Genomic DNA, 15,212 nt, shown 5'->3' with positions numbered 1-15,212 from the left:
TGTAATGTCAGCTAGAGTTCAAACAGCAGTATGTCTATGCTTCTGTGTCTTCTACCACCTTTGCTGTCATCATCTTAACTGGAGCTAATCTTCTGATTAGTGGGTAAGTTGTCACTGTACCTTTATTTCTGTCTAACTTGTCATGAGTGAAGAAAAAAAACTCCTTCCCCTTTGCGATAAGGGACAATCAGATGGTACTTCAGTGCTTTGGGGGCCTCGCTGGGAAATTTTCTCATGAGGTCATTTTTAAAGTACTATGTAGATATCCTGATTAGCTGTCTTATTAGATGCCTTTCTTTTAGGATCTCAGTGTCAGGACCAGGTCTGTAACTGTCAAGATATTGGCTTAATGGAACAACTCCTTTAAGTAGTTAACCAAAGTGATGGTTCTTTGCTGTTAAATGAGATCTGTATATGTGATTTGCCAAAAAAGCAGTGAACAAAGTAAACCATAGCTAGCTACTGCTTTGCATACACAAAAACAATTAAGATTCTAAACTCCTGTATCAACATTCTTACAAGAATATATTTTTGCATACTGCTTGCACTAGAAACACTGAGTTAAAAGTGGTTCCAGTCAGGATACTCCGCAAATTTGAAAACTGAGTTTACTTATAGAAGAAAACTGATTCCACCTTCATCATTAAAGTCCTACCTGTAAGTAGAGCAAGAATGAGATGTTCAACAATATCAAAGGGTTCCATGGGAAAGAAGCGCTTTCATCAAATAGTTGTCATTAAGCTGGGAACCTGTCTTGAGTTCAAGGCTTGGGGCATTGTGGGAAGATGCATCAATCTTATTTTAAACAATCAAAACTTTTTTTTTTCCAAAATAAACTTCTGACATTACTGTACTGGAGCAGGCTTCAATTTCTTAATTTTTTACCTTTATACAGCACTATGCTATGTTACCTTTAAAATTTCTTATGGATTTTGGTCAGTTTTTTGACCAAATCAGTGACTTTGGCTACCAGGAATGTGGTGCAAGCTTTCTGCATACTTAGAAAGACAATGCTGTTTATACTGCTTCGTATTTTGAAGGTTTCATCTGCAACCTTGAGCTAAAGATACATTTTTTTAAATAAATATGGATCCTCAGGACAGTAAGTGAGAGTTGGTATACCCTTTCCAGGATAATTAATATACCCCAATGGAAATAGCAATTTCATAGACAGGAACACCAGTAGGGAACTGCTATACTTTTTACTGAAGAAATGAAGTATAAATGGTTGCAGTATCTTACCATTTTACTACGAGAATACATAAAATGGTGGATTTCAATTCTAGGGTGAAATACCCTCTCTTAAAAATATATATCATATGGGGAAGGAAAATGCTAGAAAAATAAGGGGATACATAAAATAGATTTGCCTTAAGTTGCATCTCTTATTCTGCACATCTTTTTATCCTGAATAACAAGAACAAAAAAGTGATGGTAAAAGAGGTAAGCACTTTGCACTAGGAAAGCTGATAACAAACTAAGAAAAACAACAATTTATAGCCTGAATAAAGTGGGATAGAATCAGCACAATGAAAAGTACTAATTTCTGCAAGATATTGGTAAGTTTTCTCCTTAAAAATTGAAAACTTTAATACTTTGATAGGATAATCTCATACATACACTGTGTGGGATAATGATAAAAAGTTCATGCAGAGTGGTGTACCACTAGAAAATTGAAATAAATTGTGTCACTTATACTCATTTTTGATGAATTTTTTGGTGAATTTCAATGTATGAAGACTGTGGATGGTGGAAAGGAAAACCACTGTGTGAGATTCCTCACTCAGTGTTGCCAATAAATCTCTCCTGAAACATCTTCCCATTTTTTCAGTCCTGAAGTATCCTGCCTTTGGATAGCTCCTGCCATCACAATGCTAGGCAGTGTGATGTGTTTTGGGATGTGATAAATATCCTGGAGTTGATAAATGGCAAATGCCACACTTAGGGTCTAAACAGACATGAGCTCTGTAATAGATATGCCAGTGGAACAGGTTACTCTTCTCCAGTTGGGCTTCCTCTGCTCATTTTTGATAGAGGTTCCCACTTCCACAGATAAGCGAGCAAAGATGTTGTGCGAATGCTCTCAAACCCATTTCAGTAAAAATGTTAGGTTAGTTAGTAGGTTAGCTACATTAGAGAAGCTTTGCTGGAGTCAGGCTAAAGAGCACTTAATGTGATAGCTTTGTCATCAGATTTGAGTGGTGGTGAATTGGGCAGTGAGTGGCTTAGAGTTGTGAAGGGCAGGCCAGTAACATCAGCTTTTCCTAGCTGTTTTCAATGCATACATCTGTCTTCATCCTCTTTTTCCCTGTAGCTTAAGTATATTAATACCTGAGTGCGTAGAAGTGAAAGGATAGCTCAAACCTACCTACCAAACACATTTTTGCTGTGTTTCCTCTCTCAGGGACACTATAAGCAGAAATCATTTTGTATTTGAATCAGTGTTTCAGCCTGTAAAAATATATAGCTTTTGTTCCTCAAGAAAGGGGCATTCATGTTAGCATTTCTCTACACTCATGATATTGGGAAAGCCTAACACTTCAAAATAAACTGAACTTGGGTTTGATTAAAGGTGACCTCTAATTAAGTGCGTACAGTTTTATACTGAGAGTGACATTTTACATCTGGAATTGATTGATCTTCCCCCTCTTTTTTCCCCCTTGTTCCTCTTTACATCTCATCATAAAATACTTTTCTCTTTCTATAAAATATACTTCTGCAGAGCAAGCTGTATACAACATTAAACAGCAGTTGAGAGATTAGCAGGAACACAGCCCTTTACAAAACTGGGAAGCCATTTCTCACCTCCCTTCGGAGAATACAATGGACCATGACAATAACAAAGCCTTGTAATGAATCAAATACTGCAAAAAGAATCTGAAATAATATTGATCTTTTGTCTGTCATGGCCAGAACTGCAGACATCCAAGTCAGGGCCAGAAGTGGCAACACCACACAGGAACTCCAAAGAGATGCCCTATTGAAAGAAGAGAAAAATGGGATTGTAAAATTGTAGGCAAATGATTAAAAGCTCACTATTAAAATAAAATTTATTTAAGGATGGCACTTTATCAAGTTAACTTGAAAATCACAGACAAGTATATAACAGTGTCGGTACTTTATGTTCTAAAGAATATCCTGTATTCAGTTAATAAACACAGTAGCAATTTTTTTTGTTGTTGTTAAAAAGTATTTAAATGTGCTCAGCACTCTATACAGTGTTAGCAAACACAGTCGTCATCATCAAACTATTGTCTCACATGCACTGTATAAGATTTGTAACAAGAAGATGTAAATGATCAGGACTAACATGGCATTACTGGCGGTGGTGGCTGACAAAGCTGTTGTTGAAACTACTCCACACTTGGCACATTTGAGCGTCAAACCGCTATGAGGCTCACTCATCTGACTGCAAACAAACAGAACACCCACAAAAAGAACAAAATATTGAATTGTCACCAAAAAACGTTGCTACTGAAATTTAGCTTTTAAATATGATGTCATGCAGAAAAAGTAAGTAGACTAATTCAGGATAAATGCTCTAGGCTGTCGCAAAACTGTACTTTGTACTTTACGTTATTGTTAGCTTTAAATGTTAATGCTATGGGGGCTTCATTTCATGCAAACTCTATTTCTTCCATTTAAGCCAAAAAAGGCCCCAAATGTCCAGTGATCAAAACTGCTCAATACGCTGAAGTAAACATAAGCACCTGCTAGGATAGACACACAGAGTGAAATCCCTCTATTCAGACCACTGAAAAGACTGTTGTATCCAAACTGACTTGCTTGAGAAACAGTATAGGACATAAACAGGAGCAGTATGAAGTATGTACAATTACAGAGCATTAACAGGGAAAGAAACTTGCAAAATGCATCAAATCAATATGGGCATACTGTATAATCAGATTTGTGCTAGTGATGTGAATGGCCCACTGACATCTGAAGTGATACTATTCATGCCATCTGAAGGTCTGAATACAGGGCTTGAAATGTATGGAATCTGATGAAATAAATATCAGTTGGTACTTAAAAAAAGGGTGACCTGTTTTGCCTTTTAATAAAACACAGTACACAAGCATTAAGCTCAAACCATTTGGTATGGACAATTGTACCTCAGCACCCGTCACAAGAGTTAAAGGGCAAAACGTGGAACTTAAATTTTCTTTTGCGTATATCACGCCTTCAACTTCCTGATTTGACTAAGCAAAGAGCTTTGCTATTCCATTTCTTTCTGCTATCAGAACCAGAAATAACCACAGCTGATTGAGACATGCGATTATAAACAGGGAAGATGCTTTACCTATTTCCAGCTGGAAAACGGTGAACATGGTAAAGAAAGGTAACACTTCCATTTTTTCCCCCAGTTATTGCACCTGACTGAATTCTTTCTTATTGCCAAACCCAACATTCACATGTTTTTAAACATACCACCCAAAACAAACACTGAACTCCAGTGGTTTCCATTTTGGTAAGGCAAGTGATGACTCTTGGTAAAAACAAAAGTGCTTAGCCATGACATGGTGTAAATTTGATCGTGGAGTGTGAAAAGAAGTCAGTGAAACCACACCAGCTTATGCCAGTTAAAGATCTACTCTAAAGAGCAAACCTTAAAAATGCCTTGGGTAAACTCAAACTAGGTTTGGGAAAATACTTTCCATTCTTGATAGGCAATGCTGTAATGTTATTACACTGGCTTCTTCTCTGTAGCTCTATGGATCTGTTCTCTAGATTGAAAATAACAACAGTACCTGCTGTGTTTGTAAAACCAAATATAATCCTTCTGGCTGGGCATATATTTATGCTACCCCTTAAGCCAGAAAAACTCACTGAGATTCATCAAGATGACATATCCAGTTCTTTTTTCACTTGTTGATTCACCATATACTTATTAAGGCAGAAATAGCTGGAGTTAGCAAATTTTGCCCCATTTGCTGCTTTAATTCTAAATAAATGATTTCTGTAGTTGAACTCTGAACGAACTTTTGACAGGTGTGACCTCAGTCTTTGCCAGAAAGAATAAATTTGCCTTCCTGAGCATGGCTGGCAAGAAATATTTGAGAAATGAACAGCAATCCCCTTTCTGATGGAGGCCAAACGCTGCACAAATTCCCATGCCCCAAAGAATGACTCAAGACCCTTTGTCTGCCAAGTAGTAGCAAGCAATGCTGTTGCCAAGCCACCTTCACATGCTATTACAGAAGTTAGATTGTTTCTTGATTAGAGCACCTATAGGCTTCCCTAGAAGTGCTGGATTGTTTCTGACAGCATCATTTCTAGTTCTTCACCCATTTACTTTAAAGTAGAATACCTCTTTATTAAGTTGCGTGCTTTTAGAAAGCAAGTTATTTGGTTCATCAGGAAAGTGTAGTATAAGCAAATAGATTTCTCTAGCATACAACTGAGTAGCTGAAAAAAAATGATACAGTTAAATGTAAGCTCTGACATCCTTAGAAAATGTATGAAGCCAAACCTGTGGCTGGTCCAACTTCTGAAATCACTGGAATTAGAGCAGATGTGAAGCTGATCTGCTGATTACTAAGTTATTACCACTCTTAAAATAATTTGGCTAGTTTTATAATACTCTATATTTTGTCAGAGTTATTACACAGTTAAGAAAGTTGATGGAACAATGTAGACAAGGATAAGATTAAGAAATTAATACTTTCTAATGAAAAAGGAGGAAAAGGGAAAAGGAGCACAATGAAAGCTTTTGTTTATTTTTGTCAGAAAGACAGGGAAAAGAACTAAAAATCAGAAGGATCTAATTGAAATAATATCAAATGCAAACCACCAGCCAAAGTATTTATCATAAGTCTGCTCATCTGACCAATGAATTGAACTTTTCAGGAATGGTACTGTTACCAGAATGATAAAATAATTCAAACTGAAGCTTTAATAAGTTTACCAACAGCAGTAATACACAGTAATACGAAAATATCATTGCTATCATTGCTAGAATGCAGACATTGGTGCTGTTAACTACAAGCTGGCCCAGAAGACAGAGTACTAGAACATGTAGCTGTAAAATATGCTGCAGTTTACCATTATGCAAAGTTTTGAGATATTTTCATAAGCATTAAGAAAGTGATGATGCACTTGTGAAATATTTTTCTCCAACAGGGAATGAATCTAGCTTTGCTATTACAGTACTTCTGTTCCACTGAAGAACACAGTTTTTGAAAAGAACTATGTTATAATCCTCTTTCTCATGATAAAACACAGAATTTAAATGAAACTGCAAATAAATAATCAATGACAGAGAATTTCTATTTATCTTTTTTTGTCTTTTAAAACATGTTTTTTTTTACTTTCAAATTCTGTCACACTAATTTAGAACATACTTCTGCATATATACTGTTGTAAGAACACAAGCAAATTCTTCACATAGTTAGAGTGCCAGAGTAGTATTAACCTCACTAAGGATATATTGTTGGAAAATGCTAGACACCACAGTAATTAAAGCTGACAGTTAGAAAGAAAAATAACTGTTTCCTTCTGTACATACATGTCATAAAAATATTTTCCTAACTGCAATAATTTTAGATGTGTGACATTGTTGTGAAACCTCTGCTCAGATTTGTTCAATCCTCATTCTTATTCACTTAATACTGTTGTACTTGTGTTTTATTATGTTTAGTTTGTTTAGTTGCATTCCCTCAGGATAATGCAACTGCAACTTTTGAGATGAATGGAATCTGTTAGACACGCTGTTACACTTATATAAAAGTTCAAAGCACAATCAAATGCATTTTGGTGAATATCTGTAATTGAAAATTGGTGATACAATTTTCATATGCTTTAAAATAACCCAATTGTTGCTTACCCTGCTCTGTGTTTGAGCTTTTTATCTAGGATTCCATCTCTGGAAACAAGTTTATTAAATACCAAAATGCCAATCACCATGTTGACCTGTCAAACAGAAAACAAACAGCTGAACTTTTAGTGCCTGAAAGCAAATATTTCATCCTGAAATATTCAGAAATAGATTTTTTTTTATTTCTGAATATTTATTCAGAAACTTCCTCTTCCATGCTTGTAATATGTCCCATGTTACATGTCGGAGTATTTCATCAGAGATAATTTGGCACAGTTTCCAAACACAATAAAGTGCATATTTTTAAATAGGTCATACACACACACACACACACACACACACTGCAACAACCTTATTTTTGAATCTTGAATTCTGTCTGTATCAAGCTACATATCCACTTGCCTGCTAGCAAGAAACTTGAGAGATATAGCTTTAATATTTCCTCAGTTTTAATTGCAATCATATAACCTATTCCAGGACACAGATCAATGCATTTGAATTGTGTGCACATGGCAGACCTAGTCGTACAGCACACAAATGACCATAAACAGGTTACTTTCTAGGCACTTAACGCATATGTGAGTGTTCTCATTTATGCAGAACCAGACTGGGTTTTCCATATCCTCCCGTGCATCAGACATTGTCTACGGCATTCACCAAAATGCCAGTCATGAGCCTTGTTTGACTGCAGTTCCCTTTTTTTTGTGGGCCAAATAAATGGCTGGGGTAAGCTTGTTTAGCTCCATTACAGTAAATGATGTTATGATCGCATACATCCATTGAAGACCTAACCTAAAAAAAATCAGCAGTCAGACTTTGGCACTCAGTGGACACACTAATGGCATTTAATGGACAATTTAATGAATGTTATTATCCACTTGTATTATCGATCTAAACTCTATGCACCTAACTCTGCATGACCCTGCAAAGAGGTAATATCAAAGTCGGAATCTATTAAAAAATGCTCAGGTTTTTTGGTTTTTTTTTTTGGGGGGGGGGGTAGAAAAGGATGATGCTTTTTCCTTTTAAACAGATTTATAAAGACCTGTGCCAAAATACCTAATTGTTGCCAATCTCTCCTGCCAACTCTTTTTTAGCTCTTCTTATCATCACTTTATTTCAGCATTTATATGTTATATAATTCTTTCGCTTCATACAGTTAGGCTTAAGTGGTTGCATAGAACAGCTCCTTCCACAGCTACTAACTAATGGGAGGGCAAACCGCGGCTGGGAACTCAAACAGCACTGAATAAAGCTTGCCAATTACACAGAGAACATACAGTTCCGTGTGAAAATTATGACTGGCTTTTTGTAAACATCCTTGGCTTCTCCATCATGACGGGGACTGTGAGTTGTACAAAAGGATCCTGGCTTGACTCCAGGCAATGATGAGACATACTCATGGGAGTAGTAAACATCAGTATCAGGATAATCTTTGTAGCTGAATGGCTATATCTTTGATGACTGCTAAGACTGATTCCCTTTTGCAAGGGAAAATCAGAAATAACTGGTGTTGATAGGGCTATCCTGGTACAAAAAAATGGCATAGGGGAAAGAAGAATTAGATTCAAAATCTGTAATCTCCCTTCCAGAAGTAAGCAAAAAACCCTGAACAAATTATTATACAAAAACCACACAGGCTGCAGAGCAGACAACTGATAGCCAGTGGCACATGTAGGGTGCAATTCATCTTATCCTCAGGCAGATGCCTGAAAGAGTTCTGATGATTTGGGCCCTAAAACTGTGTGCTTTTTCTTCCACTGATGATGAAATATGTCTGGGATAACTTGCTTAGATGCAGAAACCTACACTACAGATGTCTACAGTTAGGCAAAGTGAATCTTACACCTAAATGCATTTCCAGAGTTGTGCAAGACCACTGCACAAACAAGTGACATCTCTCAGCTACCATGGCTTTTTTTCCTTCAAAAGCAGTAGGCAGAGAGCACTTGCTGCCCGGCTCCACCGCTGCGGCTGCCTTTGCTGGCACAGTGATACGCTGCCAGGCAGCACTGAATCAAGCCCGTCACCGAACTTCACAAGGCACTGACAGCTACGTAGATGTTACTGATAACTCAGTGATGCCTGTAACAAGTTTTGTGTGCCATCCAGCAGCACATTATTCTTTCACAGCTTCTGATGTAAACATGGAGAGATACAGACCTGATGTAAAAGATGTGACACAGTTAATTGAATCATGCATTCAAAAAACTGAAGGTATGTTAAACAACACTGAGCTTGATATTTACAGCAAAATTTAATGCTATTGTAGAGCTAAGTCTTCACAATTCAAATAGCATATTCCATCACTTCGTATGAAAATGCTAGAAATGATATTAATGTTTACCAAGACAACAGCAGCTGCAGGTCCAACGAAAGCATAAAGTAGCCCTCCTTCAAGAGACAGCCAACAGCTGGAAAGAACATTAGAGAAGAACTAACACAAATTAAAAATAAGTATAAAGTATTGCCAAGAAAACATTGATATTTACTACAGTATGAGATTCTCCTGACATATATTCAGTCCTACATGTAGAGATTCATAGGCACAAAAAAGAGAGTTAAATTACTTTGTTGATATGATGATGTACACAGTTGAAAAGTGGTCTCCATTCCTGAGCCCAGTTGTTAATGTTTCAAAAATTTTAATGCAAATTATACATATACTGAAGTGCCTAAAATTTATTATGAGTATAACATAAAATATGTTTGTAAATCTGTGTTAAATTTCCTCTAATCATGTATGATGAGTTAACTGAACAGGATTTGCCATATAGATATCTAGAAACATTTCTAGCTTATAATGTCTAACAGTTTTATACTTAAAACAATGAAAGGTCAAGTATCTATAATGTAGAACTTAATTTAAAAAAGAGGCTTCTATAAATCTACACTTATGTTATTCAGTAATTACTCTTAGGACAAGGTCTTACAGACTCTACTCTCTTTAAAGAAAAATCATTATATATGATCTCCCTGTTCTGTATTCTCTGGAATATTTTGCAAAGAACTTAAATATATTTTTAAAGTATCTGAAAACTGTATTTTCTGGTGACTTACTAATCTTGCATACTTTGTCATATGGCACCCAGGCTTTCACAGAAAACCATCAGATTTCCAAACACAGAATGCTTACAGAATCAAATTCTAAGTATTTGATACAACACGATGTAAAGCTTTCCATGTCTGCACATGATCAGGAGCCGCACACACTGAAGTAAATGCAGCTTTGCTATTTTCCTAGCGATTATGCATTCAAAGAACTGCATGTTTATTGGAATACACTATCACACCTACATCTAAGAAAACACAATTATATGCATTCAAATAATTTACTTGAATGTCACATCAAGAAACAATCACATTAGAAACATACAGATTTTTTTTTTATTTCCCAGTGTTCTTTTTGTACTTTTGAAAACCAAGTAAATTAAACACAAACACATCATAATATTAGCAGTCTGTTATGGCTGGAATTTTAACTGCAAAGAAAAAAAAGTGTTTCCCATTGCAATGAAGCTATGCGAAATCTGCGAGTTGAACCCAGCTGCATCAGAGTGTTAAATTCCAGAATGATAAATTGATATAAATAATTTATATCTGTTTCACTATTAAAAAGGTAATACTTGTTATGCTATTCTACATCCTATCTCAAAAACCATTACAGAAGTAATGTTTAATTTATTTTTGTAATGTCAAAGAAAAATGTTTTCAAAATTTTTTGCAATGTTTGTTGCTATTTTTCCAACCACTAGGTTATTTATTGTGAGAAACTGAGAATATGGGCTTCTGAAAAGGAGGAATATATTCACAGTACATTACCCTACCAGTGTGAACTTTAAAACTCAGTGAAAATGACCACTGTGCATAACTAAAATATATAATTAAAATGTTCATGTTTATTAGCAGATAGACACAACAGTCCATAAAAACTGTTGACATATTGTGTTTGGAATGCACTTTGAGTTACCTGTGCAGAAAAAAGAGTCAACGAGGTTTTTTTAATAGAAACAAAAAAGTTTTCATCACAAAAATCTGTAAAACCCTCTCACATGCCCTCAAGCAGAACGGCTGATAGAATGACTTCCATTCGCGAATAAAGCTGGGAAAAAAATTGTAAAGGCTGTCTTTTCTTTACACAGTCTCAGTTTTCAACAATCTGAATTTTCAACAATCTATGATGTGATTAGTACAATATACTCAATATCTGTCAGTTAATAACTCTGAAATGCACTGGTTCCCRACCTTTTTAAGTTGGAGACTTTGTGAAGATGGATTCTCAGGTACCTTCTTACATTGTAAGAGAATTGCTGACAGCTTTCTGACCATTTTTTCTTTCTTCTCTTCTTTTTCTTTGCTCTAATAGCTTTTTTTTCTGTGCTTTATAGTTCTTTTTGTTTTGTTCTCCTGTTCTGTGTTCTTTCTCCCTGTTCCCCACATAGCAGAAAGCCATATAAATTGATTAGTATTAAGATCATCCACTGCTGGTTTTATGGGACCATGTTACACGGACATAAATTCTGCTGAATGATGAAGTATCTGTAGATTTGCTTGTGTGTGCCATACATCCTCAGAGTAGTTCGATGCTCTCTGGGAGAGTGGCACCTCCTTTCAGGACAGCATGTCTATGATGAAATTTTAACTTTTGCTCATGTAATGAATTCCTACAACTTAACTGCACTGCTTATTAATACATAGCACTGTATATATACAGCAGTATGTCACAGTGGTTTATTAACTATCACTTGTAGTGGTGCTTTTATGGCTGTGATCATCTGAGGATAGGCAGCAACAATCCTTATTAGATCCAAAGAAATAGTTGGAAAAAACAATCACTCTTTCAGACAAATGAAACTTCCTCAGATATCCTGAAATACCAGAAAGCTTGTCACTGTGTTTTTTACTATTTTTAGGAAATCTTTTCTGTTTGTAACTGTGTATCAATACAAGTGCCAGTATGAAATAGAGTTTTCATATGTGGTTTTATATGCACTATAGTATAATTGTCTAATAAGTAGAGCTGCATGAAAGAGGTAGAAATCAGAAGCTGCTTAATCATGGAATTGGTCCACCCTCATCACTTATTTATACATAATTGCCCTGTGAAACTGAGATCATGATGTTTTATGTTTCAGAGCTTTTCTTTATAGCCAATTTATTTCTTACTTAAAATCTTCTTCAAAGATCCTTGGGCCTTTTCCCTTACAGTCAATCTCTTCATGTGTGGGACTACAGGACTACAGGACTGGAATCAATTGCTTTATTTTCATTCATAATTTTCCTCATTTGGAAAAGTATTTTTCAAAAAATAGGAATAGTTTGCAACAAGACATATTTCTGGTGTTGGCACATGTATATCTGAATACAGCCAAACAGGCCAAATATTCCTTAGTATAAGCACTTCAAAAAGTGCTTTATGGTAATGCTAAAACAGCACAGAATCTCTGCTTTCCTGCAGCCTAAAAGCTAGAGGACACAGGCCTTTGTTGGCAGTTCTGAGTCTGAGTGGGACAGCAATGGCAGTGGAGGAGGAAACTCCTTTCCGCTGTTTTCTCTGTATTATTGTGATGTCAGATGTCAAGAAAATGTATTTGCAAATAAGTTATGAAAGCTGCATTTTTCAGTCTTGAAACTTCAATTTGTCCTTTTGCTCCACAGTACTGTGTCAGCTGACTTTAGATATTGGGAGAGGAGCTGTTATGTGTACAGACCCACACTTTCTTACTTTCCAGTTCACCCTTAATGTATGATTTGTAGCTTTGTCTGAATATTTCAGCATATCCTCTTCTAAAAATGTGATCAAGCCAGGAAGGAAAAGGAAACAACATTAACTGAAGTCACAGATGAATAACTTCAGTAGAATAAATGCAATGGGATTGATCCTGTAAGGGACAGGGCTAGATCTACAGTGGGATGTGGACACTGTAATGTTACAATTTGTAATTCGCATAGCTTAACAGATTTCCAGTCCTGGTTCCATGACTAAATAGTAAAAAAGCCAGTGAGATGAGCTCATATTAGCTAGAAAAAAATGACAGAGGAGCAGGTCTCAATATAGTGTCCAATGATTCCCAGACATAAGTGCTGTCCCAGCAATAAGTGCTTCAATTAGGTAAGCCGTTCCTCATTAAAAAAATGCAAGACACATGTTCTCACACTTTAAAACTTAAGAGTTCGGTGGTTAAAGCAGGTATTAAATAATAGGAGATTTGGTTTTTTTTAATTCTTACCCACCCAGAGCTGGAACAAGGACTTGAAGCCTACTCTCCCATGTGCCAGCAGAGTGGGACACACGGGACAGGGAGGGGGGAATCCTGATCTTACTCAGTGATGATGCTGAGCAAAATAATTTAATATTCATTGAAGCAAGGACTTGACCTAACTCATCCACATCCCTGATGAATGCCCTCATTACCAGGCTAGAGAGTCATGTTTCCTCTCTTTCTGTCCAGATGCATACTTAATTTCTTAGGCAACGTGAGGAGAGCTCCAAACAGGGAGACTGAGGGAAATGCGCTCCTGCATACATAATATCTCAGTGGTTAGAGCATTCTGTTGGCAGGCAGGAGACTCAGGCTAAACTCCTTCTTCCACAAGAGATAAGGGAACAGCAGCCTAGCTAAGTAGTGAATTTTCCCAGGTGCTAACTAAGCACTGTAACTAGCCAGGTGGCTAAAGAGGAACTATATCAATAAGATGTAAATAAAGTATACAGGCCTCCTTGCTGTCTCTCATGCATGGCCCAATCCAGGAAATGTGCTGGATCAGGCACTCCAGGAGAGAGGGGATACATGCAGGTGCTATTTTGAGATCTCTGCGGGACTTTGGCTCCAAGCTGCCTGCAGACATTAAAGCCTAGGTAGTGGTATACATACTTGGCGGCAGAAACCTGGGTGCCAGAAATACTTTTGCCAGTACAGTTGCAGACATGTTTAGAAGTTGGCAAAAGTTAACCACAGCATTTAAGGATCTTCTTGGTAAATTTATAAAAAACAAAGTCACTTTGTGGATCTAATCCTCAGTGCTTCTGAAAGGCTTGCTGCTTCAAGTGCTCACTGGAAATCCAGGATCCTTGGCACTTGGCTGAGCTTAGCCCAAGACTGGGATGTGGTTTTCTTTTTGTTCTTCTGTGGATCACTCATTGATTCCTAGGGCAGTTCCAAAGGTGAATGGATACCTGTAGGCCTTTAGACTATGCTATAAAATTCCTGATGGCTATGCAAGTCTTGCTAATTAAATACAGAATTTATCATTTCAGATTGACTTACTAGTGAGTTGTTCCATATCCTTTTGTCTTGGTAAAGCCTATTGATATTGCAACCACTAATGCTGGTAGACCTGAAAAAAATCAAAGTAGTAATAACCATTAGATGCTGAGCAAAATATTGCTGTTCTGTCTGGACAAGAAATGACAGGCCAAACTAATGCAAAATGATCAATTTTACATGGAATGAATCATTTAATAAAGTTCAGTGCAATGGCAGAATTTTTTTTCTCAAGCACTTGCAGGGAGGGGGACAGGGTTTTCTACCTATTGTGCATCATTTTGATGTAGTTGACTTACTGATACATTTGACATCTTCAAGTGAACTCCTACCAAAGACTTCATGAATATTCAATGAATATTTTCTGTTGCTTTATTTTGATTTCTTGAGATTACACTACCTTGCTAAAAATCTACAAAAGTGATGTTAAAACACAAATATTACAGAATGCTGAAGTATATACACCAGCACAGCTTGAACTAAAAGATTATATTGACATTTGAGATAAAATGGAAAGTCTCCTAACCTAGTTTTCTGTTTAGTAACATGTGCTGTTTGCAATCTTTCAGGTTTACTGAAGAAAATGATAATACCCTTGACATTGTTACTGCATTAAACATTACATTCCAATGATTCTGAGTAAATGAATTTTATGAACTTACCCCATCCAAGGCACAGGAAACGTTTCCTTATGAGCCGTGTCCTAATTTTTCCAGTAACAGCCATATATGACTGCCACGCTTCTGTCAAAACCCAACAGAATGAAGCTAAGAAGAAGAAGTGTAAAAATGCGGTGGTTGTGGTGCAGATGCCCTGCAGGAAGCAAAGAGAAGCTCATGCTGAATACTTAGCGACACTTGTTTCTTTTTTCATTCCAAAGACTTGTCATATTCTATCATCTTGACCTTTATCTTTAGCATCACCTCTCTCCTTATGGTGTAGTTGCCACAAAGAGCGAGAGAAAGAAAGAGAGAGATGTTCATTTGGATTAGGCAGAAGAGATTGGACTGTGTTCCCTGACACTCAGTATGCAGAGCAGGGATGAAAACCAGAAAACAAAATTTTCAGCCAGATTTTTCTCTACATGTTTGCTTTGACCAGGCATCATCATGACTCCACTGAGGTGAGCTGGT

At 36.6% G+C, this 15,212-nt stretch overlaps 1 protein-coding gene across 1 annotated transcript in view; it reads right to left on the bottom strand.

The window, feature by feature from the left end:
• ADGRB3 (adhesion G protein-coupled receptor B3) overlaps positions 1-15,212 on the bottom strand; it is a 465,440-nt gene that overhangs the window by 28,919 nt on the left and 421,309 nt on the right. The window contains exons 19-24 of the mRNA XM_026090008.1: positions 14,742-14,892; positions 14,083-14,152; positions 9,162-9,228; positions 6,824-6,909; positions 3,311-3,409; positions 2,806-2,977 (exon numbers count right to left, since the gene is read on the bottom strand). Coding sequence (XP_025945793.1) covers positions 2,806-2,977; positions 3,311-3,409; positions 6,824-6,909; positions 9,162-9,228; positions 14,083-14,152; positions 14,742-14,892 — 645 coding nt within the window. The remainder of the gene's footprint in view (positions 1-2,805; positions 2,978-3,310; positions 3,410-6,823; positions 6,910-9,161; positions 9,229-14,082; positions 14,153-14,741; positions 14,893-15,212) is intronic.

This window comes from Apteryx rowi, unplaced genomic scaffold (assembly GCF_003343035.1).
Source record: "Apteryx rowi isolate R43461 unplaced genomic scaffold, aptRow1 scaffold_84, whole genome shotgun sequence".
Taxonomy (NCBI): domain Eukaryota; kingdom Metazoa; phylum Chordata; class Aves; order Apterygiformes; family Apterygidae; genus Apteryx; species Apteryx rowi.
This window is presented reverse-complemented; position numbering and strand designations above follow the sequence as displayed.